This window comes from Lissotriton helveticus, chromosome 10 (genome assembly GCF_964261635.1).
Source record: "Lissotriton helveticus chromosome 10, aLisHel1.1, whole genome shotgun sequence".
Lineage (NCBI taxonomy): Eukaryota > Metazoa > Chordata > Amphibia > Caudata > Salamandridae > Lissotriton > Lissotriton helveticus.
Window position 1 is genome coordinate 82,628,186 of NC_136071.1, and position 27,046 is coordinate 82,655,231.

Consider the following 27,046-nt stretch of genomic DNA (forward strand, 5'->3'; position numbering starts at 1 on the left):
TTGTAGTGGCCCAGGACGATATCCCCCTGTAGTTAATGGTCCTGTGATATTCCGCAACTTGTAATGAGGGCCTGTATCCATGCATTATAGTGCACAATCATATTATTGCCTCCACTGCTTCGACCTAACCACTACATTGCAATGTAAGTGCAGATATGTATAATAGATTAAAACAATAGGTTATCAGGTTAGGTAGACAATATGAAGGTTAAAATAGTAACAATATGTTAGACCTGGCACCGTTGGCTTGGGTCCCCCTTCCATTTTTTTTTAGCTGTTGCCACCTGTGTTTTTGCTATGTTTTTGCTGGTCTAGATACTTTGGGCACTTTGCCACTGCTATTCAGTGCCAAAGTGCAAGTGCTCCCGATTGTAAATTGTTGTAATGGATTAGTGACTCCATGATTGGCTTATTTGATTTACTTGTCAGGCCCCAGTACAGTGCATCATGTGTGCCCAGTGCCTGTAAATCAAATGCTGCTGGTGGGCTTGCAGCACTGGTTGTGCCACCCACAGAAGCCACTTGTAAAATGTAGCTCAGATCTGCCATTGCAGAGCCTGTGTGGAGCCTGGGGCTGCCATGTCCACTTGGCAAGTGCACCAACTTGCCAGTCCCTACACCTTCCCTTTTCTACATATTAGTCACCCCTAAGGTAGGCCCAAGGGCAGGGTGCATTGTATGTAACAGGTAGGACATGCCCTGATTTGTGTGGCATGTCCTGATAGTGAATTACAGCCATTTTTGTTTTCCACTATTGCTAGACCGCCTGTTCCCATAGGCCAGAATGGGCAGTTTGATTATAACCTCTTATAATCCTAACTGCCCCAGGGAACTAGGTAGAAATTCGAGTTTAGTATGCCTGAACTCAGAATGTTAAAATACATCTTATGGTGTGGGTGATTTTTACATAAATACCACTTTTAGAAAGTAGGTATTTTCTTGCCTAACTATCCAGCATGCCTCTGCTAGGTTTGTGTATTCCATGTCTGGTTTGTGAGTGACAGGGGGCTGTAGAGGGCTTTGGCTCTAGCAGTCTGATTGGTCAGGGCTGGGCTGAATAAGACCTGCATTGAATAGAGAGTGGTGGGCGGAGATATCCTTTCACTGACATGAGCCCTCATACAATAGAGAGTAGGGGGAGGAGATTTCCTGTCAGCTTCCTGGGCCAGGTCTGCTTTCAACAATGCTGTCTCCACCTCCTGCCAGGAAGCTGCACAGAACTGATTTTGGCTGGGCACAGGCACCCTCTGCCTTCAGAGGACAAAGGATTTACTGGTATAAATATTGGGGCCCTGACTCCAGAACTTGAGATCCCTTCTGGGAAAAACAATGAACCTTTGCCTAGGAGAAGAACCTAGGAAGCTGAAGGAGAAGACTGCCCCTGGGCTGTTTTGCTATTTCTGGGGTTGGCCTGCAATGGTTACTTTATTGCCAAGGAAAGGGGAAAAGGACTTTTGCAAACTTTTCATAATCTTGAGGAAGAATCTCCAAGGGCTTGAAGTCTGGTTGCCTCCTGCCTGAAGTCTCAGAAATACAAGACTTCACCACCAGCTTGCCTGAATTTCCATGCTGGGAATTCTACCTGCTTAGGGGTGCCTACTGTTGTTTGAGCCCTCTGAGAAGACTTTGTGTCGCTGGGAGCTGGAAGAGAGACGCAACGAGGAGAAGCGTGTCGCCGCCACAGCAGTTGCCGTTGCATCGCCGAAATGCGTGCTGCCGCTGTTCGCTGTCGCATCACCGACGAAGCGTGTTGCATCACCGGGAAAGCGTGTCGCCGCCGCAGAGGTCGCCGTTGCATCACCGGAGAAGCGTGATGCAGGGCCTATCACAGCTCAAAAGTTACCAAGTTCGCCCCACAGCCGTCGGGCGTGCACGCATCCCATCCAATGTTATCACACCAAAGATGCCATTTTGTTGCATCGTCGCATCGCATCGTGGCGCAATCTTGTCGCATCGTCACCGGGCCGCAGTAAGAAACAACGCATCAACTCCCCACACAGTAAGGAAGTGAGCCTCAACTCCCCTGCGCAGCAGTAAGGAACCAACGCATCCTCTCCCCTGAGTGTAAGGAACGGCTCATCAACTTCCCTGCAACCCTTTTGTTTGTATTGCGCGACGCATCCCAGGTACTGTGAGAGTAAAGTGTTGTATCTACTATCTACATTGAACTAATCTATTTTCTACCATGTTAAAGTCTTATTTTTGATTACAGTATTGTGGATTTTTGTTTTTTCTTGTGTTAAGTATAGTAAAGATTACTTATTTTTCTAAACTGGTGTGGTGTCCATTTGTAGTGTTTCAACTGTATTACTGTATGTGTTCACAAATGCTTTACACACGTCCTCTGAGATCAGCCTTCCTGCTCGTGCCAAGCTACCAAGGGTGTGAGCAGGGGTTATTTAGGAGTGTAGACCCCGTACCCTGACTAAAGGCAAGGGGCCCTATTTGGACAAAGGTACCTACCTCTGCCAACTAGAGACCCCCAATTCTAACACAATATATTGAATATAATCCAATTTTAGGTCAATATTATCAGCCTCAAAATGAAGAAATATAAATCACAATATTATATGAACTACCATCAACCCACAGTAATGAGAGAGTGCACTCTTATGTAACATCAACAGTTCAAAACAAACAAACTCACTAACCCTGGAACACTGCAGTAGTACATCAGAGTAAACGACAGAGCCAAACATCGATCAGCAGCAGTGAGTGTAAGGAACAAAGAGGTACAGCCACAAAGCAATTAACATATGTGAGTAACTGTGATAAGGAAGCTAATTTTTTATCGGTTTTATAAAGCGCTGTGCTTCACCTTTCTGTCATTTGAGAATTACATGTTTTCCTGACAATGCCTGTGTGCGACAGCATCTAATATGTGAATCCGTCCAGTGAGGTGCAGATGGGTACCCCCACCTGCTGTTCTTTGGTTGCAGCCCATAATCGGCGAGGAATTCAATCAGAGCAAGAAACCTAGGACTCTGCGGCATACGCAACCAACCATAGATCAGAAATAGAACCAAGTCACAGAAAACGCAACCTACTCCATGACTGAAATAGAGGAGATTTTTGTGGCCAAACTTAATTCAGAAAAGAACAGAGGCAACTGTTGATCAAAATCACAGAAAGTCTAAATAACTGTAGCCAAACGAACATCAGAAAACAATAATGTATGTTATGCACCAGCCCTCAGAGTTAAACCAGCTGCATAACAGAATCATTTGAGAGTATGAAAACATGGATGGAAATGCAGGACAGTGACCGGGATGTGTTGAGTAGGAAAATGACGTCTGTCCAGTTAGAGGGAAACCAGGGAGTCCCTGTTGGGCTTCAATCAATCAGAATTTTATAACTCACTCGTGAGGGTCTCAAGGCGCTGGGGGGCCTACTGATTCATCTGGCCTGGAGGTTCAGTCGAAGAGTCATGTCTTGCGGTCCTCTCTGAATTGGGTCATCGACTGGGATTGCCTTAAACTTGTCTTCTCCCAAATCGCTAGAGGAACCAGATGCAAGTGGGATACTTCTTCTGTAGAGTAAGGGTGCCCAGTAATATAGAGAGCTCAGGCCATTGTAGATCTTAGGACCACCGTAGACTTCTCATTGTGTCTCTGCTTCCTGGAGGATCTGCTAGAGTTCTCTGAACCTACCGCCTTTGTGTATAGCCTTCGCCCTTAACGAAAATACTTTAAGTGTGGACAAGATTTTTCTACAAAGGAAAAGTGAAGGAATAACAAGAAAACAAACTACTTGGTTTTAACTTTATTACAACTTTCGAGGTGCAGTAACATGTTTATTTCTGTAGCCGAAGCACTTTAGATTGCTTACCTGAGGCCACCTCGTTCTCACCAAAATGCTCGTGATCAAAGATCATACGTTTCTCAAACACAAACTCTTGTGGATTTCACTAAATGTAACCTTCAAAATGTACGCGAATGTGGCTAACAAAGTGAAAAAACAAAATGTGAAGGCTTTGTTATTATTTGAAAACTTCTATACTGATCAATTATTGGGCTGTCAACCAGGCACCGACCATGATAGAAAATGTTTGTTTCTCTTGTCACAGATTGATAACGACGTGTGGGGAGCTTCTACGCCAGTGTGGGGACTTTGAGCAGCAGCTTGCAAACAGGTGAGAGTTGGCCCACCTGGCAAAAAGTAACTGAGTAAAAACAATTTGCTATCTGAGAATGCAAACCATGTCAAGATCACTTCAAACAATGTGTCAGTAAGGGAGTCTGTCAAACTCTGCAAAGTTTGCGCCGATTAAGGCACATGAGCACATGTCGTTCGTTGGGATGGCAGGCATGAATGATTGTTATGATAATCCTAATTTTAACACGTGTACACAAGGTTTTAAGAGTATACGAGGGTCTAATGAGACTGGCCAGCGATTGGATGAAAACAAGTGTGCACTGAAGTTAAGTTCTATGCCCAGCTGCTAAGGAAGCATGATTTTATTTTTCCTTGTTGCAGAGTGCAAGGTGTGCTACTGTTCCTAAATACATTTCAGTTGTCAGTTACTTTCTTTGTATGTGTTTAGGATTTTGGCCACTGCTGGAAAGTACCTTTCGGATTCCTACAGCCCCCGCAGTCTGACTGGTATTCAGGAAGTCAGTGCCTCAGACAGGAAGAGCACAGCCAAAAACCCTTGGCAGGAATACAACTACCTTCTGAAGGAGAATCCATCTGAGTATGGCAGTCTGATGGAAACCCTGTACACATTAAAGGTGAGAAACTCACTGACCGCAGCCTGCTGGAGGCTAGAAAGAGTCCAGCTCTGCTCCCCTCATCCTTACTATGAACGTGTTGCGTGCAGCAAGTTTAACGAAAAGTGTGAAGTACAGTCTACATGTTGATTACTGCGCATACGTGAAATCCTGAGAGCTGCTGATTGCCTGGTTTTGTCAGTATCCCCTTCTCACCCAGAGGATGAGAACAGGGCCTGACATCTGCCTTAACCGCATCGCTGCGGCGGCGTTTCACGCTGTGCGCGGCGGTTTTAAAAAACCTGCGGTTCATGACGAGCTGAGCTCGTCATCAGCCGGAAGGGGTTAATAATTAGAGTGAGAAGAGTCTCATTATTGGAAATAAAGAGGGTGCACGTGGAAGGACAAAGCTGTAGTTTGGGGCTTATAGGTATGTCAGCAGTGAGGGTTATAAAAATCTCTCTCTATCTTACTTCCTGTTTTTAAGTTGTGCAGGATGTTAAATCTGATCTTAGCACAGGATTGTGTGTGCTTTTGAAGATCTCATTGGTTTCTCACCCCTTCTGTTTTCACTTCTTGTTTTTTTTTTTGTGTTTCTTTTTGGCCCTGTGGTACCAAGTGTTACTGAAAAGGACCTAGGGCTGGAACGTTCTAAACAAGGCCTGCAGGAACAAGCAATTCTCAAACTCTTGGGAAGTCCAAGGGCTCTTGATCATGACCTGTGGTTATTGTTTTTTGTAAGGTGAGTTGGGTCAGCCAGTGTTCTTCACCACAGGTTTCTCTCCACTATTTATAAAAGGTAGAGGATCTCCACAAATGTGCCACACGTGACACACATATGTTTTCTATAACAAAGGCAAAAACAAAGCAAGATTTATTTATTTCTCAATTGCTTGATTGACTGATTTATCTATTTATTTAAACATCCAATCAGCCTACTTGAAACAAAAAGTATGTTTGGCTGAAACACCACTGCATAACATTACATAGAGAAAAATAAAAAAGAACAGCAAATTGTGCCCTAATAAACTTAATAAATAAACCTAATACACAAATATAACTTTATTTCAGCAAAGCCATAACAGTTTCCAATAAAATACAATAAATATACAGTTATAAAATTATAACTAATTGTACGTGAAGATGTGTCACAAGTAGCACCCTGAAGTCGATGTAAAATAAGTTATTCAAAAGTTGCTCAGATGCAATAAAAAATAGACAGAATTCAGAATTTGATAACAACTCAAGTTCTAGTACATCACAGCAGTAAAACCAATAATAAAATCTTACACATTTAATGGCAGTTCTTCTTTTCGCCCATATCAAACCCAAAAATGTTGCCACTGCACAGGCATACAGTGTGCAGAAGAATCCGTTCTCAGTAGCCTCAACACGGCGTAATGACTAGATGTGCCCAGTTGTTTGCAAATGGCTGCCAGCCATGTCGGCATAAGCTGGCATGCAAACAACACATGCGGCACGGTCTCAGTTTGATAGTACAGAAGGGGCCGATTGTGGAATCAGATCCTGACCATTTTACAGTAAATGATTTCAAGGGGCGTGTCAATGAAGGAACTGTAGCCTGGCGCCTTTCCATCCTGCGCAGACCACTCCTCCCTCACAATCCATGCTCACTTGTGAGGAGGGCCACTGTGTCGTAGGCTGCAGGATGTTATTGTTCCATTGCAGTAGCCAGGCCTGCAGTGCCTGCAGTGTCTCAAGTCCTGCAGGCCTCCACAACACCCTCAGCCCCCCCCCCGGTGCCTGTGGCCAGCAGGCATAGGTATCGGGGTCCCGCCTGCCGCCCCTGAATATGAAGTCAACACGTTCTCACACCACCGGGCCACCAAGTGGATTTGTTGGGCGTCCACAAGGGTGTGCATGCTGTTAGGTCCTGCAGTGTAAAAGTATTCAACAATCACAACCCGGGACCCCCAGTCCAGCTGAGCCACTCCCTGTGAAAGCCGCCCTCTCCCCATGCGGCTCCAGACCTCTGCAGATGTCCTCTCCGGCAGGTGCACACATGAAAGCTCCAGCCTCCTGCCCACAGCATTACACCAATGCTCCTGAATGAGGACTTGAAGAGACCAAGGCCATCAAAGTGACACAACAAGAGAGCAGCTTAGCGCGGTGGCAGTGAGTATCAGTGCATCAACCAGGCAAGCCAGCTCTCTCAGCAGCAGAAACTGACGCCTACAGCCAGTCTACAGCACTACTAACTGCCTGCAGCTTGAGTGACCCTCTTCCCAACAACCTGCCCAGAGACACTCTCTGGCTCAGCCTGGCACTGGACCCGTCATGTTGGCACAGGCGAGAGTCCAGCAGAGCACTGAAGTAGCGCAGTGGCTTAATGGGCAAAATAGTCTGTATTGTTCAGGTGCACATATCAGGGATTTATGGGTCTTAGAAGCGCGCTGGAAACCGGGTCCAAGGGATTGGGTGGGGCTGGCAGAGTGTCTGTCACTGCGGGAGGCCCAGAGTCTGCCCAGGAATGTGTCTGGACACCATGTACCTGGACCTCCCGCCCTCCCACTGCAGGGCGGCTGGAAGGTTATAGAGGTCTTTCCGGCGCACACCTCCAACACGAACCAGGCATATTTGCAAAACTGTATTTTAGGAGGATTTGTTGTGTTTTACTGATTTTTACTAGGTGAGTGCTCTTCCATTACTGGTGCTTTGCACAATTTTTCAGATCGTCTTAGAGTTTCTCTTTGCTCAAATGGGTGTCATTTCTGATATTTATGTTTCCGTCCATCATCCCCTTTGGTATCCCTCCTCTTCATTGCTTGATTTTGCTGGCGAGAAAATGTGTCACTTACAGTTGTGGAGTGTCACTCATAATTACACTGAAATTATGAAAAAGTCACAAACAGCAATCTGAAACCTTGGCAGCTATGAATTTCTTTTTTGAAACGTGATGTTATTTTTATCAGTGTATTGCAATTTAGAGATATTTAAAACTTTTACAGTAGTACCTTAATTTCACTACTTTCAGCTCTAAAGCTTGGTTCACACACTCTTCAGACTTCTGTGTAAGGCGCCCGTATTTAGAGAGGAAAACTGCTGTGACGTCAGTTTATCAGGCCTCATAAGCTGAAGATGGCCCCCACTCTCTGCGCCCCCTGCAGGATTAAAGGGGCAGCGCTTTGAACCGAACTTGACGCTCTTGTTTAAATCTCCCTCTTCCCAGCCAATCACAGCTGCCTCCTTATCTCTCCGGATCTGCTTCTCCCGGGCCGGCCTGGAGGCGCGGGGCCGTCACGTGGGCCTGGGAACCCTGCCGCGCCAGTGTTGTCTCAGACATCGTGTTCCCGACGCCTGTGCAGCGCTCCACTGCACCTCGCTGCCGTCAACGCGGCTTCTTGGCAGCGAGGCTGGGGCCCTCGGTCCGAGGCCGCCAGTTCCAGGACTTCCTGCCTTCGGTCACCACTCTCTTAGCCAAAGTACACAGCCGCCATCTCCCGTGGTGCATGTTTCATAGCCGGAGCCCTATCGGTGTCCGAGATGACTCAAGAGTGTGCAGGGCACGTATGGGCGGCTTCCAGCAGGGCTATCTTCGACTCAAACCTCTTAAATCAATAAATCGGTTCACTCCACCCCGCGCTCAGGTGCAGTCTGTTCTGTGCCCTTGCACCCTTTAAAGCCAGTTCTGTGGCAGCTGGCAGGCCCCTTTAGCCTTATTCTATCTGAACAAGCAATGGGGTCCCCGCCTGCTGCAGCCATGTGATTAACAGTGGAAAAAGGGGGGACAAGAGTACAGATGGATGCAAGCATCGTCCACAATATGCTGAAAGGGGGGTGCAATAGCTGCACCATGCACTCGTGCGGCCTGCAGTGGCAGGCGCTATTTCCGCGACAATGCATAAAAGGACCATGCTTTATCCAACACACAGGGACCTGGTTACTCTAAGTGATTTTGGAATCTGAGTTTCCAAAGAGATGTTTATTCACATGTTTTTTTTGTCTTTGCCCTAGGAAAAGGGAGCTGGGAATAATAACCTGTTATCCGTGCCGCGCGCGGCCCTCACACGCCAGAACCAGGTGGCCCACCAGCTGGCCTTCGACTCCGTTTTCCTGCGCATCAAGCAGCAGCTTCTCTTGGTTTCCAAGATGGAGGTGGGTATCTTCATCAAGACTGACATTCTCTGACCACGTAGCCACAAGAACGGTTCTGCAGGTTGGGCCCACTGCTCTCCCGTCCACACCTGTACTTTATTTATGACATTTTGCACAGAGCACACCTTGCCAAAGAGGCACACAAAACATTTTCCATCAAATGTATATTCAAATAAAGTGCAATGCCAGAAGGTTATATAGCCATAAAACTCTGTCTGCAGTTCATTAGGCGGCACTGGTTCCCGCCAGTCCTGAGCGGTCCTGTAGAGAAAGGCCCGGTATCTTCTCTCCCAAGTAGTCCTGCCCTGGTGGGCCCTGGGTCGCGATAACATCTTTGTGTACAAGCTCTTTGTTCCTTCATTATTTAAAGGATGCCTGCACAGGCATTTTCTCCGCTTGGCTACTCCTACAATATGTAGTTCAGTCCCAAGAGAGCTCTAAAATTAACTAGGTGACAAGAAACAATTTGATATACTGCATTTTTTGTTACTTTACTCTTCACAGCACTCCGAACGAGGCTCCTTGAAGACTTACTTGGGCCTCAGGCGGACAGGCTGTACCGGGAGAGGGAGACTGATAAAAAATCAGCAGTGCAAACTGATCATCTTCATATGACCCTGTATCCAAGAAGGAGGTGAACCAAAGATGTGTTGTGTTCCTTAAGGCATAAAAGTAAGAAAAACTGGACATGAAGGAGCGAGAATGGAATCCACCCTAGCAATCTCACTTGGTTTCTCCCAGTTCCACCCTCTGCTTCCTAATCAGGGATGATGATGGAAGCGAGGCTGAAGTACTGCGGAAAGCAGACTCACTTGTCCTCAATCTCCCAAAACCTCTACTTTAGCTGCCGCTCACAAAGTGAAGGGGGGAGGGGGCAGCAGGAGGTGAGAGCAATGGTTTCAAGACACACAAATAAATACAAATCCTAGAACGGCCACCACCTCGCTTAACCTCTACTCACCACAGGAAACCCATTAAAGAGGGATACCCTTCATACTCTGTACCTGTACACTGTGAAATGAACAGCTTGTGCGTAATGCTGTCACCACATTAAAGTGTGCACTGAATGACCTGGTTCCTGCGGCATAGATAACCACATTTGCACAGCTTTCTATGTTTCCCTCCGGCAGCGCAATTTCTTTTGTTTCTGATGTTATCTTTCCAGTAAGTAAATCTTCACTGTGTTAAGCAACACTCTGACATGACATCATGCAATGCCTGCAGTGGTGAACCCTCTGTGTGCCCTGCACCTAGCAACTCCCTGTTCCCCGCATTGGTTGCACAACTTGGGAACTTTGCCTGTCGGTGAATTTGGTTGTTCAGAGCAGCCGGAGTGCCATTCTATCCGTATGGAAGCATCTGCAGCAGACCTTGTCATGCAACACTGCAAAGACCGTGAATGGCCTTCCTTTGTACACAAAAAGCTGCCTGGCGAAGAGGTTTCTTTTCTTCCACAGAGATCCCCACTGAAGCCGAGTGTGGCTGCAGCAGTCCTTGGAAGAGGGATCTTGTAGTACCATTCAACAGCTTGCCACAAGTGCAGGGTGTCAGCTGAGTTGCTACGTCATTTCCCTCATGGGTATCTCTGGCTCCTTTCAGTCTATGGGCCCGATTCACAAAGGTAAACGTAGACGTTTTGTTTAAACTTAGACCAAACGTTTAAGTTTATGAATTTGGGAATTCACAAAGGGCATGTGCGAGTACTATCTTTATGTCTGCACTCGGGCGGAGATCCACCCCAAGTGCGGACGTAAAGATGGTACTCGTAAATACCCTTTATGAAGTCCAATAGTCGTAAACGGAAACGGTTGGTCTAAGTTTACCTTTGTGAATCGTGCCCTATGTGCTTCCATCTATTGCAGAGTGCAAGTGTCGGCAGGCACTGGAGGAGAGACCTGGCCTGTACCACTGCAGGTTATGTATAAGTCAATCCTGTGGGTCTGGGTACTATTTATTTTGTGTCTGAGTCCCAGTGAGGTCATATGTATGAAAACACTTAAGCAAGAAATAATTCATTCCCACCTACAGGATGTTAAGCATGATCTTATGTTGGGTCTCTTCCCTCTTGTATGGTAAGTTTATCTCCCAGTACAAGTCTTCCTAAACATATTTCTGTTTGTAAATTTCACTCTCAGGAGCACACTGTCCTGCTTTTGGAAATGAGTTCAGTATCCCCACTCTTTGTGTAGTATGATTCTTGTGGTGATTGCAGGCAAACAGAGGTGGTGGCAGATCTGGGATTTGTGTTTATTTTTATGCCTGTTTATGTCCTGAAACCATTGCTCTCGACCTCCTGCTGCTCTCCCTTTATCCCCTGCCCTCTTCACTTTGCAAACTATGGCGGAATCAGAGCTTTGGGAAAATTAAGAACCCATGAGTCTGTTTTTCGAAAGTACTTCAGCCTCTGCCCCCCTGTTTACATTCTTTCATCCCCTACTAGGGATCAGCAGTTAGAGTTGGGAGAAACCATGTGGGATTGTTTGTGTATTTTCTTTTCTCTACTTTATGTCCTGTGTTTTTAACCAATGTGACAATTATGCCTTTAGTAACACAGCGTATCTTCACTTCCTTTTGGATACTGGGTTCTGTGAAGTTGATCAGTTTATATAGGAGTTTTTAATCAGAAAGTCCACCTTTGGACAGTCCATCTTAGTGCTCGGTAAGTCTTTGAGATGCCTCTACCGAGTGTTGCAGGAAGGAGCAAGACGTTCCCTGGTTTGACCTATACAGACTAGCGTTTATCACCCTTCATTTCTGTTTTCTACAGACAGAAGGGCAAGCCTTCATTTGTTTGGGGAAGTGTAGTTGTCTCCCTGGAGGGAAATGAGGAGATCTTGGTGGGCCAAGAATGTCTGGTTGAATCGCTGCTCACTAAGCTTGGTATGGCGAAGGCACTCCTAAGTTTATCAGACTCAACAGCCACATGTAGCGACCCATTCCTGAAGATCTGGAAGCCAGGTTTTAGTTGCCACCAAGTGCAAGCAGCAAACTGCTGGAGTAAATGTAAATGTACAGGAATTTATATAGCGCAAATCACCAAGCGGTTTCTAAGCGCTTGCTTAGGGATCCCGTCCTAGTATTCCCCTGTGAGATAACCCCGGCAGGGTATCCGCAAGGTGAAAGCCAGGCATCCCACCGCGAGGGGCCGTTGTGGAGATTAAGCAAGCTATTGCCCAGAGTCGCAGAGTGTGAACCCGTGAATCGAGTAGGCACCGGAGCGAGAATTGTCGAGTCCATGGACATTTTAGGACTCAAGACCCCGCCGAGCCGGGAATTGAACCCTGGTCACGGGCTGACCTCTGCTTCCAGGTCTGCCTCCTCTAACCAGTGAGCCACACTTCTCCACTATGCTGGAGTACATACTCTCCATCACTTGGTTGGTTTGGCAACCCTGGTACTGTGTAGCTTACATGTGAGAAGGAACATGCATTACCTTCCAGAGACCTAGACAGACGGGGCTCCTACATCGTCATGGTTTCCCGTGTGGTTGTCAGAAGTTGAGAGGAGGACCTAGAGCATTGCAATTTCCATATATCCTACCTGGAAGAATCTGCAGTTACAAATGTCTGTAAGTGTCAGTCCACCTATTATCACTGTAAAGGTGCATTTGGTGCATATTGTGTGCAGGATGCCTTCGCCATTTGGAGTATGAGCGGCACAGTTTATCTGATGGACAGTTTTGCTATGCGTGGTGTGCTAACAGTTCCTTACCTTTATTCCTTTCCACATGAAAAGTTCTTTTGTGCCAGTTACTTGACAATCACTGCAGTGCCTGGTTCGGCAACGCTATGCCCATTGTTCCTGTGATTCATGTAGGAGCAGTGTCCGTTGTGCAATACATAGTGTTTTTACACCAAGAAGGAGCACACGTATTGCCTGTAACTCTTTTTGGGTGCTGTACTATTAGCTGTGTCCTTTACGAAAAGTACTCCATTGTTTAGTACACAAGTATTTCTCTTTTTCTTGTGTGAGCAGTGCTCTGCCACTGATGTGAAGAGTGGCCTGTCACTGGTGTATGAATAGCGCTTTGTGTCTGGTCTGAGTGAAGCTTGCACTGCCTGATGTGTCAGCAGCGTGCTCCTGTGTGTTATGCGAGGAGCATCTTTTTCCTGGTTTGAGCATCAATTCATCATATCCCTGGTGTGCAAGCAATGTCCTATGCATGGTTTGTAGGAATGCCATGTGCCTGGTGTTATGAATAACATTGCAGTAACCTTCTGCCTACCTGCTATGGTTGCTGGGCCTGTTGTTTGAGCAGTAGCCCTGTAGATGCTGTATGAGCAATGCCCTTGTGAATGTTGTGCTATCTGTACCTGCATGGAAGCAAAGCAAGAAGTTCCCACTGGATGTTGTGCAAGCAGCAACTGAAAGATATTCTTTTTAAAGGATACTGCTAACCGCAGATTCCTCAACTTATGAATTCCATCAGATGCAACACTGGATCTGGAAACTCTTGCTTCCGTTTGCCAATAGGTGGCACCATTGGACTCCCCATTGGCTTTGTCCCGTCTCTGGACATGAAGGTGCAGAGCTGTGTAATAGTGTCACCCCTGCGTGCTGATGTGAGTTCCTTTTTTATGCCCGCTTCGACATAGATCTGGAGCTCTACTCTCAAACTTTGTTTGTGCATTAACAACTTTAAAAATTACAGTCTTCTATGGATGTCTCCTGCACAGTCAACAGGCTTCAAACCATGGCAAAAATGCTGGAAACTGATGGCGGCTTTGAATCCACCTGATATCTGTCTTTGGTGTCTCAGATTCAACCAGGATTCAAAGTCATATCTGAAATGTTGTCTTATGCACCCCAAGGCTATCGGACAGGAGGAGAAGTTGTATGTTGTAATTAATCAAAATGGGGGGATTAGGGATTGTGACATCTGTTTCATTCCCCTGGGTAAGCTAATAGTTAATCAAAAAAGAGAAACAGACACTTGTTACAGTTCTAGACCATTGGTATAGAAGATTTTTAGAGTAACCTCAAAGAACCCAATGCTGATGTAATTGTGCGGTATATCTGTTTCATCCGCCCCGCATTAGGGTTGTTGGCAGTTATCATCGGGTACTCCAAAGTAGTGGTGTTGCCCGCCTCGACCTGAGGCACCTCTGGTCTATTGTGCAGTGTCCAGAGAAGTGAGGAAATAAGTGTGCAAATTAAATTCTCAAAAAAAGGGCGAAAAAAATAGTTAAAAGACTGGAAAATCACCCTTGGAGGCTTTTAATGTTGGTGTGATTTCCAAATCGGCTTAAAAAGAATAGGTACTACTTTATGGATCGAGTTACCAGATCTAGTAGTATTATATATACAGCGTCGACATGTTTCAGCTCTCTGGGCCCTAGGGGTCTATAGAGCTTTCGTCAGGACTCACATACAAATAAACAATGAATTTATTACTCACACCATTTGTGTAGTATTACCAAAGTTGATTCCTGTTTTTATATCAGGAAAAATTGCTCCTCCGGCTTCTGAAATAGAATGGGGAGAGTACATAGAGAAATACACACTTGATTTGTACATTCTAAATCGGGTTCGTGCACTTGATGAATAAAATTATTATTCATTTAGAGAGACTTAGGATTTAGGAGGGGATCGGAGGTTCGAGTTGCTAACTATTCAAGCATTAATCATGGTATGACAAGTAGTAAAACGGTATAGGTACAGGAGGTTTTATTTTGCCTGCATTAGTTTGATGAAAACTTTACGCGCTGGCTCTGAATAGTGCGCGCGTTCTAAAGCTTAGTGAATCAAGACGACCCTGCTTAATTGTAGGTAATTCTGGATCAATGGCCCGTCTATATATAACTGGGGTCACTCCTTGGGCTAGACTAGTCTCGCTTAGTGGGGTAGTTTTACTACACTGGTATAAGAGGTAGGGGGACATGCAAAGTAAAAATGCTAAATGCGCTGTCCTACCTTACACCGGAGAATTTCTTTCTTGCATCGGGGGATATCGCAACTGCTTTGCCCAGAGCTGTATTAGGACATTATCGCATTCGTTATTACACCAAACGGGTATCTTACCGGAGTTCTGTTGTTTCAGATTCGTCCCTCCGCCATTACCCGCGTGTGCTTGGAATTCCGCCTTGTGCTGACTCTGCCCCCGGAAGTGATTGCTCCAAAGGACGGTCTCATTTTTAAAGGCACAGGGCTCCCACATGACTCTTGCTGCGTTTTTTATCAATAGAAACTTTATGTAGTCACCAAGTAAAGAACAGAGTTGGTTCTTTTTAAGGCCGAATTACTTTTTTTGAAAAGGGATGATTACTTGCTTTCAATTATTAACATAGGAATTGCGATGATTGGATTTTTTCTTGCATTTTTGAATTTGCAGGAAGATTTTCATTAGATTTTCATTAGAGCAGATGTAACACATGATCATTTGAAATTATTTCATTTTGCAAACTGGTGCCACGGTATAAAATCGTTAAGTCCGTGTTCATAGGTCTTGAGGCGTTCCACCCATCTTTGCTCCTTTTCAAAAAGTGTTCTCTCACATCTTGATGACTTATCCGTGAGCATTTCGATGACAGTCCAACGCATGTCGTTGCTGGAGTGACCTGCTTCGACGAAATGGGAACATAATTTTGTCGTGTTCTTTTTCAATTTAATGTTACTCTTATGTTCGCCAATTCTTATTTTTACTTTACGGCAAGTCATCCCGATGTATAGCTTACCGCAAGGACAGCTTACCATGTAGATGACGTGTGTAGAGTTGCAATTAGTATGCTGACGCTGTGTCCATACTAGTGTTTCCGAAAGTTGTAGTGATTTCGATACTGTTGTCGTTTTGCAGGCGACACAGGAACCACAAGGGTAATGTCCGGTTACAGGAGTCATGGTTGCATCTCTAGTTGTGACTAATTGCACTTTTTTTACTGGTCGGGTGTGTACAAGAACATCTTTTATATTTTTTGTTCTTCGATTTGCAAATCTCGGTTTTGGCCAGTTGAATGATCCAGTGTGTAAGATATGCCAATTCTTGTTGATCAGTTTTTTTACTTCATAAGAAGCCTGGCAGTATGTAGTCACACACGTTGTCAGGTCCGGTGTAAGTACTTTTGGAAATGTTTGTAAGAGACAGTCTCTTGGTTGGTTGCTCGCTCTTTTTCTACAGAGCCTTATGGTTTTTTCCGTATAGTCTCTTTTCCTGAGCCTATCGCTCAATTCTATTGCTTGCAATTGATAGTCTGCATTACTGCTACAATTCCTCTTCAAGCGCAAAAACTGGCTATAGGGAAGATTATCCCTAAGCGGCTTTGGATGGTAGCTCTTGTATGATAATATACTGTTTTTGGCCGTGGGTTTTGTAAAGGTCTTTGTATGTAGCACATTATCTTTTACGAATATTGTTAGGTCCAGGAAATCAAGATTGTTACTTGTGGCAGTGTATGTGAACTTAAGCCAGGGATCTAGATGGTTGAGCCAGTTCATAAAAGCCTGTAGATCCAATTTGGTGTCCCATATCATTATGATGTCATCAATGTATCTCTTCCAGTATAATATACTGGAAGAGAACATGTTGGTTTCACTGGCTATATGTTGTTCCTCAAAGTGGCTTACATAAAGTCCTGCCACCGATGGAGCGAAGGCGCTTCCCATGGAGGTTCCATGTGTTTGGAGGTACAGGTCCCCCAAGACGACACCCTCCAAGTTCTAGAGGATGTTCTATTCATGAAAGAGTGGCATTATAATACACCGAGACACTTCATACTCGAATGCTGCAAACTAGCACTAAAGGAAAACTTTTTTGCTTATGAAAACGACCTGCAACCAGTTTGCAAAATGAAATAATTTCAAATGATCATGTGTTACATCTGCTCTAATGAAAATCTAATGAAAATCTTCCTGCGAATTCAAAAATGCAAGAAAAAATCCAATCATCGCAATTCCTATGTTAATAATTGAAAGCAAGTAATCATCCCTTTTCAAAAAAAGTAATTCGGCCTTAAAAAGAACCAACTCTGTTCTTTACTTGGTGACTACATAAAGTTTCTATTGATAAAAAACGCAGCAAGAGTCATGTGGGAGGCCTGTGCCTTTAAAAATGAGACCGTCCTTTGGAGCAATCACTTCCGGGGGCAGAGTCAGCACAAGGCGGAATTCCAAGCACACGCGGGTAATGGCGGAGGGACGAATCTGAAACAACAGAACTCCGGTAAGATACCCGTTTGGTGTAATAACGAATGCGATAATGTCCTAATACAGCTCTGGGCAAAGCAGTTGCGATATCTCCCGATGCAAGAAAGAAATTCTCCGGTGTAAGGTAGGACAGCGCATTTAGCATTTTTACTTTGCATGTCCCCCTACCTCTTATACCAGTGTAGTAAAACTACCCCACTAAGCGAGACTAGTCTAGCCCAAGGAGTGACCCCAGTTATATATAGACGGGCCATTGATCCAGAATTACCTACAATTAAGCAGGGTCGTCTTGATTCACTAAGCTTTAGAACGCGCGCACTATTCAGAGCCAGCGCGTAAAGTTTTCATCAAACTAATGCAGGCAAAATAAAACCTCCTGTACCTATACCGTTTTACTACTTGTCATACCATGATTAATGCTTGAATAGTTAGCAACTCGAACCTCCGATCCCCTCCTAAATCCTAAGTCTCTCTAAATGAATAATAATTTTATTCATCAAGTGCACAAACCCGATTTAGAATGTACAAATCAAGTGTGTATTTCTCTATGTACTCTCCCCATTCTATTTCAGAAGCCGGAGGAGCAATTTTTCCTGATATAAAAACAGGAATCAACTTTGGTAATACTACACAAATGGTGTGAGTAATAAATTCATTGTTTATTTGTATGTGAGTCCTGACGAAAGCTCTATAGACCCCTAGGGCCCAGAGAGCTGAAACATGTCGACGCTGTATATATAACACTACTAGATCTGGTAACTCGATCCATAAAGTAGTACCTATTCTTTTTAAGCCGATTTGGAAATCACACCAACATTAAAAGCCTCCAAGGGTGATTTTCCAGTCTTTTAACTATTTTTTCCCCCTTTTTTTGAGAATTTAATTTGCACACTTATTTCCTCACTTCTCTGGACACTGCACAATAGACCAGAGGTGCCTCAGGTCGAGGCGGGCAACACCACTACTTTGGAGTACCCGATGATAACTGCCAACAACCCTAATGCGGGGCGGATGAAACAGATATACCGCACAATTACATCAGCATTGGGTTCTTTGAGGTTACTCTAAAAATCTTCTATACCAATGGTCTAGAACTGTAACAAGTGTCTGTTTCTCTTTTTTGATTAACTATTAGAAGTTGTATGTTGGACAGCTAAAGTAGTGACCCCTTTTCAAGCCATGTTCCTGTTCCCACTTAAAGACCTAGTCTAAGACAAGGTTTCCTGTCCTCTATTAAGTCTAAGATGAAGTCAAGGACAAATTTTGTCGCAAACCCAAGAAGTCCAGACAGGAGACATCTCCCTGATGCTCCTGCTCCAGGGAGAGGTCTTGTTGTCAGCACACTAAAGACCAGATTCCATGCCAGTCAACTAATATTGACCCCATTCCACCCCGAATTTACCAGCGCACCTCAATTCTGTAGCAGGCAAGGGCCTTCAAGGAAATAATACTGCATCTTTTCTGGGAGAATTTGGTCCCCCCAGGGCGCTTTCAAGCCCTGTGGTTTCCCCTAGCCCCCACCATTTGGCCTCATGCCAGCAGGTCCTTCGCCGACAGCGGCTTACCCAATTAGGACCTGCACCTTTGCTGAAGACCATGCCAGTTCCGGCCAGGCCATTGCTGAGCCCTGTTCAGTAGCACCGAACACAGAGCTAAGCTTGGTAAGGTTACGGCCTGTGTCTCATTGTGAGATTATCAAGGCTCAGCCCACTGTGTTGGAGGGCTGTATTTCTGTGTCTTTCTCTCAAGGCCAGTTTTTTGGGTGAATGAGGCCTTAGATGCCAGACTCAGATGCAATGCAGTATGTTCAGGTTGTTCCATATGACCAGTTGATTCTGAGGAGGCCAATCCTTTTGCCCGCACACTGTACTAATGAGGAACTAGCTTGCAAAATGCAAGTGGGCTTGATACCTCGCCAGAGATGGAACTGGACTTCCCTTCCCCCTCTGCAGAAAGAGCCTTTTTCGCTGTGGTGGTAGACAGGACAGCAGAGGTTCTGCCAACAATTAAAACTAAGGCTAGTCTGTTTACTGAAATTTGCAACTTGGACCTTCTGAGCCTTTACCACTATTCAATGAAGCCCTGACAGATACTCTGGCCTTAACTTGTGCTCAGCCCTGCTCGGCGCCATGGATTGGTTGCTGTAAAAGTGGGCATCCCAGACCTGTCCCAGGTGACCCAGCCTTCTTGATGCAGCAGCGTAAAGTCTTGTAGTGCAGGCTTCAGTCGGCAAAGTGAACTCAGATGTACTTTCCACTGCTCCCCCTCATAGAAAGTCTAAACACATTGATGCACATGGCAACAAAGTGTTCTCTGCCAGTTTTGCTTTACGATCGTGGTTCATGACTGGCAGAATGCGGCTACATTCATTTTGATTGCCGGATTGGATACTACAGGTGTTGTAGGCTATGTTGAGGGCACTTGTGTGGTGATTCATCACGACTTGTGGATGTGTACCACAAGTTTCTTAGGAGATGTGCAAACATCCCACTTGGATATACCATTTGATAGCTTCAGGTTGTTTGGAGAAAATGTGAATTCAGTCTTAAGGACAGCCATGTTACAATCTGCTGCTTGGGCTTTCTCCCTCTGCTATGCGAATTCCCTCATCAAAACCAGATGGTCGGGGGCTGCTCCCAGGACCTTGTTTACCACAAGAGGCTGCCATCTCACCCCTTGCAGCAGCCTGTTCAGTCCATTTAAAGCTTCACTGGGTATGGGGTGAGTTGGAGGTCAGGGGGTGAGAGGACAGGGACCAACAACGTGGCAAGTTTTCCCTTGCCGCCTCCAGGCCACTTCGATTCCCACTCCATTTGTCATCTGTAACAGGCGAGGGTTAGAATTTGTTTTTACCTGCTTAATTGGGATGTGGTTACCTCAGATCAGTGCAAGTTGCCAGTCGTGGTCACACTCTTCCTTTTGTGTGAGCCTACTCTACCGTTCCTCTTAGTTTCCTCAAACCACAGCAGAACATGCCTCTTTCCTTGCCAAAGAGGTTCAGTCATTGCCGGCTAAAGGAGCAATAGAGAGGGTCTTGGGGAATGAGAGGGGCAACATGTGCTATTCCCGCTACATCTTGATGGCTAAAAAAAGACAGTGGGCTCAAATGAATTTTGAGCCTCAAGTTCGTGAAGACCTTCCTTCAGATGATGACTCTAGTCCCGGTCCTGTCTGCCACAGGACGATGAGATTGGACTTGCAGAATTTGTACTTTCATTTGCCCATTCTTCAGTCCCAAAGGCGGTTCTCCACTTTGTTGTGGGGAAGAAACACTTTGAGGTCACCACTCTGCCCTTATACTACATGTCCACCCCACCAGGTATTTACAAAGGTGACTGCGGTGGTGCAGCCCACCTTCATTGGCCTGGAGTGTATGGATTCCTATACTTTGATGACGGGCTGCCGAAGGTATGCTTGTTAAGGTCAGTTGTGACCTTCTGCATGAGACCATCTCATTTTTATCTTCCCTGAGGTTCTCTATAAAGAAGTCGCAATGCCCCCTTCGGCCAGTGCAGAGGATTCCATTAATAGGGGTCATTCTGGACACAGTGGTGTTCAAAGCTTTACCGCCTCAACAGCGAGTCCAGGACATTCAGGATATAATCTTGGTGTTTCGATCTCAGTCCTTTGTTTCTGCTTGGATAGTTCTGAGGCTTCTTGGTCCTCTCGCCTCAGAATCCCTCCTGGTGCCTCATGTCTGTAGGAACTGCCTTGAATAGGCTAATCTCTGGAGTTGCCTCTTGGACTCAATCTGTGCGTCAGATGGGGGGGATCTTGAATGGTTAATGAAGGATTCCAATCTGCTTGAAATAGGCTAGTCTTCCTACCCCATCACAGGTGCATCAGCTCTGGCCAGGGGCGGCCATCTTGATGAGATGGAGATCAGGCACCTCTGTTGTCTGTTGGAGCAGAGGCACCACATCAGTCTTTTGGAGACGCTTTGTGAGAAGTGGGCCTGATATATAATGTTCACTATTCTAGTGAGCACTTTGTATCAGTCCAAACAACCCTTATTGATGATTGGTTGTAAGTCAACCTTATAGACCAGCTATCCTAGTAGCATGGATACGAGCAGTCTAAGGCTAAGACTCTAGAGGGCGTGTTAAGCCAGCTGTTTTACCATCACATTACCCCTTGAACACCAAGTGAAAGGACACCACACAAGTTGTTATGAAAATAAACAGATATTTATTTATAACAAGACTACCCTGAACTCTTTATGAGTCAGGGAGCTAAGCACACAACAAAACTCTTACGAAAATACTTTAAGTCGCACAATTTACACAAATGCCCTAGGGGCACGAAAAACCATATACACAATAAGTGGAATGCGAATTACTAGCAGGTAAGTAACTATTCTCATAGACTCAGGAATTGCTAGGCCTACAATTCTAAACACTGGGATTAGATGCAGGAGGCCTGTGGACGTCGTGTGCAGAGTGGGAACTCTCACGCGTAAGGCGGGAAAATGTCTATGGAAGCTAGCAATTGCAAAGTTACTGTTCTTGGGCGAACCCGACTAGGTGGGTCGAAAACAAGAGTGGATCCGAACACTAGGAGTGTTGGACTATGCTGGAGCACCGGAGTACTCGGTTTACCTAGCCCAGGGGCTGCGGCTGCATAGGGTTGAAGTTACGTCGGAAACCCTCGTTGAAGAACCAGGAGCCTGAAGAAGAAGTTGCTGGCAGGCGGCCAGTGAAGAAAGTTAGTGGTGATCCAAGCCTGGATCAGGGAAGAAGAAGACCTGAAAGCAGAGGGGACCAAGTTCTGAATCACTAGCCAGTGATTTAGGTGGGCACCAGGGTGGCACCGGACGAAGTCACCTCGACCAGGTGAGTGGGCGCTGCTGGGCTCTGCAGTCTCTCGGACCAGGAGGCGTTGTCGGCGACCAGGATGGAGGTGCGAGCTGTCCCACGAAGGTATCTGCTGCTGACGTCGCTGGACCCAGGATTGGGCAACAAGTCTTGGCAAATGCAAGGCCCACGCGGTGGACCTAAAATGGCGTCTTGGGTGGACCAGGAGGGTCCAGGGTGCTCCTCTGTTGGAGGGGAGCAAGGGCTAGTCTGGAGCAACCAGACCAGCAGTGTTTGGCGTCGTGGAGCGTCGTGAGAGGACCACTAGCCAACGGGCAAGCGACCTGGACAACGCGGTGAGCAGTCAAGAGCAGAAGGGCCCCACGCAGATCTCGTGGATGCAGGGGGGCTGGACTTCGGTGCCGGAGCTGCTCAGGGTCGGGGCAAAGCACTCAGTCGAGGGTTGCTCGGTGGTCGTGCTGGGCAAGCGTCGTGCAGTCTTCAAAGATGGCCGGTCCCTCGAGGTCTCTTCACACCCACGGATCACAGCTGGGCTGATGATGCAGGTTGAGGTCAGAGGTGCCAGGGAAGCCGGTTCTCGTCATGCGGGGCAGTCTTGATCAGGAGGAGAGACTAACAGCGGACTGCGATGCTTGGCTGGTGCCTGCTGCTGCAGGGTGACTACTCCTTAGTCACAAGGGAGAAATCTTGAGAAGAAGTCGAGAGTTCCTTTCGTGGAAAGTAGTTTCAGGATTCAAAGATGATCTAGTTTGGAAGGGGGCCAGCTCCTGCCTTTATCCTGAAAAAGGGGGCTGGCACGCGACTAAGTCCTGCCCTATGGGTGGGACCAGGAGGGGGGTGGTTACACCCCTCTCCCTTGGCGGGCTTTCCCCAGGACAGGGGCTGGAGTGCCCCTGGAACTGGTTCTAGCCGGCCTATGCACAGTGAGCACCGGGGTGCCACTTGCAGTCACCTTCCTCTAAAGCCCTGCCTACCTAGGATACACAAAATCCTGTCTGGGACGGTGCTGGCACCGCCCCTGACAGGAAACCCTTTGTCCTTGCCTCCTGCTCTGGGAGGACTCCCAGCAGCAGGAGGGCAGACTTGTGTCTCGGTGGCAGCATCCATTTTGTGGAGCTAAGGCTATGTCTGACTTTAACCGGGTTTACAGGTTACCACCATGTCGTGTCCCTCTAGAAGGGTGGAATGCTAACCCCGTCGCCAGAATTGGCATGGGGTTAGTATTCCAATTCGTATGACACCTTACTCGACATGTTTTGATAAAGCGATACCAGAGTTGGCATATAACCGCGAGGATTATAATGCACTTAAGAGTATATGGTATGCGATATCATGGAAACGGCTAAGGGATGGATCCCGAAAGCCGCAGACAGGCTCAGCTCATGCCAGAGCACTATCTCACACGATTCCAAGCACTCTGCCTTCAGGATTGTCAAGGCCTGCCATAGGAGTGACTGATAGGAGATCTGTGTGCCCATTTAGGTTTAGATATAGGGATACTATATCTAAAGCAAAGGGTGAGTACACCACCTTGCCCCCAGCTGTCAAGCAGCCAGTTGTGTCTGTTTGGTTAGTCAGTCCAGGGGTGGCATAATACATGCTGCAGCCCCTGGGAGACTTCTGGGTACACCTCAGCCCTGGGTACAGGGACTTGGAGAGGGCCCAGTGCCAATTCAGTACCTGGGTACAATTTGGAATAGAGAGAACAGCTAGGCTGTGGGTCTGATTAGCAGGCCCACAGCCAGGGAAAGTCGTAAACCAGTGAAGCAAAAAGCAAAAATCTGGGTGATCATAGGATTGCAGACCCTACTCTCCTACATGACCCCCCCCCCAAACTTTGGGACAATAAGCTAACCTTGACCAGGTGAGTCTTCTTGCTCTAAGTGGAAATACCTGGAGAGCCCATCGGCATTGCCATGATCAGTACCAGGTCTATGCTCCACTGTAAAATCCATCCCCTGTAGGGAAATGGACCACCTAAGTAGTTTGGGGTTTTCACCCTTTATCTGATTTAGCCACAAGAGGGGCTTATGGTCGGTCTGAATCTTGAAGTGAGTGCCAAACAAGTATGACCTCAACTTCTTCAGGGCCCAAACCACAGCAAAGGCCTCCCTCTCAATAGCTGACCAATTTTTCTCTCTGGGGGTCAGCCTTCTGCTAATAAAAGCAATGGGCTGGTCGTTACCATCAAAATTCAGCTGAGATAGAACAGCTCCCACACCCAACTCAGAAGCATCTGTTTGGACAATGAATGTTTTGGAGTAGTCTGGACTCTTTAGGATAGGTGCTGTGCACATGGCCTGCTTTAGGTCATTGAATGCTTTCTGACAGCTTGCTGTCCACTGAACTTTCTTTGGCATCTTCTTACTTGTCAGGTCATTAAGTGGTGTCACAATGGACCCATAATTCTTGACAAATTTCCTATAGTAACCAGTCAGGCCCAAGAAAGCTCGAACCTGAGTCTGGGTGGTTGGAGGAGCCCAGTCCTGGATGGCCTGTATCTTGCTCTCCAATGGCTGAACCTGGCCTCCACCTACAAGGTGGCCCAGGTATACAACCTGTGTCTGCCCTATCTGGCACTTGGTGGCCTTGATAGTGAGGCCTGCCTTTTGCAGGGCCTCTAACACTTTCCTCAGGTGGACCAGGTGATCCTCCCAGGTGGAACTAAAGACAGCTATATCATCAAGATATGCTGCACAGAAGTCATCCAGCCCAGTGAGAACTTGATTCACCAGCCTTTTGAAGGTGGCAGGTGCATTTTTCAAACCAAAGGGCATTACCACAAATTGATAATGTCCACCAGGGGTAGAAAATGCTGTCTTGGGTTTGGCCTCCTCAGCTAACCTGATTTGCCAATACCCAGCTGTCAGGTCAAATGTACTTAAGTAGTTGGCAGAAGCCAATCTATCAATAAGTTCATCTGCTCTTGGTATTGGGTGGGCATCAGTCTTAGTGACTGCATTGAGTCCTCTGTAGTCTACGCAAAACCTCATCTCTTTCTTACCACCCTGGGTGTGAGGCTTTGGCACTAGAACTACTGGGCTAGCCCAAGGGCTATCTGAGGGCTCAATGACTCCCAGCTCCAACATTTTCTGCACCTCTGTCTTGATGCAGTCTCTGACATGATCAGGCTGTCTGTAGATTTTACTCTTGACAGGCAGACTGTCTCCAGTGTCAACTTCATGGGTACACCAATCAGTTTGGCTAGGTGTCAGAGAGAACATATGTCTGAAGGATTGCAGAACTTGTCTACAATCCTGTTGCTGATGCTCAGAGAGGCTGCCACAAAAGACAACACCATCTACTGACCCATCATCAGGATTCTGAGTGAGCAGGTCTGGGAGAGGGTCACTCTCTTCCTCCTGTCCCTCATCTGTGGCCATGAGCAAGCTCTTGTCCTTCCTGTCAACATATGCCTTGAGCCTGTTCACATGGAGCACCCTGAGGGGGCTCCTGGGAGTTCCAAGGTCCACCAGGTAGGTGACCTCTCCCTTTTGCTCAATAATGGTGTGGGGCCCAGACCATTTGTCTTTGAGTGCTGCTGGGGCCACTGGCTCCAGCACCCACACCTTCTGTCCAGGCGTGTACACAGTCAGGACAGCCTTTTGGTCATGCCAAGCTTTTTGGAGTTCTTGGCTGGCCTCAAGGTTTTTGGATGCCTTTTCCATATACTCAGCCACCCTGGAGCGGAGACCAAGTACATAGTCCACAATGTTTGTTCCAGGCTTTTTGAGAGGTCTCTCCCATCCTTCCTTTACCAAACAAAGGGGTCCTCTTACAGGATGCCCAAACAGAAGCTCAAAAGGGCTGTAGCCAACCCCCTTCTGTGGGACCTCTCTGTAAGCAAACAAGAGGCAGGGTATCAGGACATCCCATCTTCTCCTAAGAGGTTCAGGTAGTCCATGAATCATCCCTTTTAGGGTCCTGTTGAATCTCTCAACAAGCCCATTGCACTGTGGGTGATAGGGTGTAGTGAACTTGTAGTTGACACCACATTCCTTCCACATTGCAGTCAGATATCCTGACATGAAGTTTGTACCTCTATCAGAGACAACCTCCTTAGGGAAGCACACTCTGGAGAACACTCCAATTAGGGCTCTTGCCACAACAGGTGCTGTAGTGGTCCTAAGGGGAATAGCTTCAGGGTACCTGGTGGCATGATCCACTATCACCAGTATAAACTTGTGCCCTGATGCTGTCTGGGGTTCCATTGGTCCAACAATGTCAATCCCCACCCTCTCAAAGGGTACCCTCACCACAGGTAGTGGTATGAGGGGGGCCTTTGTTGTGCCACCTGATTTGCCACTGGCTTGGCAGGTTACACAGGAGCGACAAAACTCCTTGACATCTTCACTCATGTGAGGCCAGTGAAAGTGTGTGACAAGCCTGTCCCACGTCTTTGTCTGGCCTAAGTGACCTGCAAGGGGAATTTCATGGGCCAAGGTAAGAAGGAACCCTCTCTGAGACAAGGGGATGACCAGCCTCCTGGTCGTACCCGGCTTGGGGTCTCTTGACTCAGAGTAGAGGAGTCCATCATCCCAGCATACCTTGTGGGTACCTGTGGCATTCCCAGCAGCCTCAGCAGCAGCCTGCTGTCTGAGGGGTTCAAGTGAGGGGCAGTCCAACTGTGCCTTACCCAGGTCTGCTCTGGAGGGTCCCCCTGAGCCCAGAAACTCAACCTGATCAGGTTCAAGTTCTTTAGGCTCAGTTTCCCTCAGCTCCTTGAGATCAGCCTCCTCTGAGACTTGATCCTCAGCCTGGGGCAAGGGGGAAGGCAATGCCTTAACCCTACTGCTCCTTCTCTTGGGAGGTGTCTGGTCCATTGTTCCAGGATCCAGCACCTGTTCAGTGGGGCATTTCTTTGCCTGTGACCTAGTCACAGCAAGCACATGTGCTGGCAAGCCTAACATTTCCATGTGAGTCCTCTGCTCCACTTCTGACCATAGGGATGTTTCCAAATCATTGCCCAACAGACATTCTACAGGGAGGTCTGAACTAACCACAACCTTCTTTGGGCCACTTACCCCTCCCCAGGAGAAATCAACAATTGCCATACTATGGTGGGTAGTGACATTGCTGGCATTGGTCACTAGGTACTCGGGACCTAGCATGATCTGTCCAGGGTCCACAAAGTTAGGTGTCACCATTGTGACACTGGCACAAGTGTCCCTGTAGGCCTGAGCCATTTTTCCATTTATCAAAGGTGTCTGCCTGTATTTGCCCAAAGTATTGGGACTTGTGTCAGGGGATATATCCACATCCCCTGTA

The 27,046-nt window shown here is 46.8% G+C and overlaps 1 protein-coding gene across 1 annotated transcript in view; it reads left to right on the forward strand.

The window, feature by feature from the left end:
- Positions 1 to 27,046, forward strand: part of COG7 (component of oligomeric golgi complex 7) — a 219,679-nt gene that overhangs the window by 140,709 nt on the left and 51,924 nt on the right. The window contains exons 12-14 of the mRNA XM_078664791.1: positions 4,067 to 4,132; positions 4,544 to 4,730; positions 8,685 to 8,825. Coding sequence (XP_078520917.1) covers positions 4,067 to 4,132; positions 4,544 to 4,730; positions 8,685 to 8,825 — 394 coding nt within the window. The remainder of the gene's footprint in view (positions 1 to 4,066; positions 4,133 to 4,543; positions 4,731 to 8,684; positions 8,826 to 27,046) is intronic.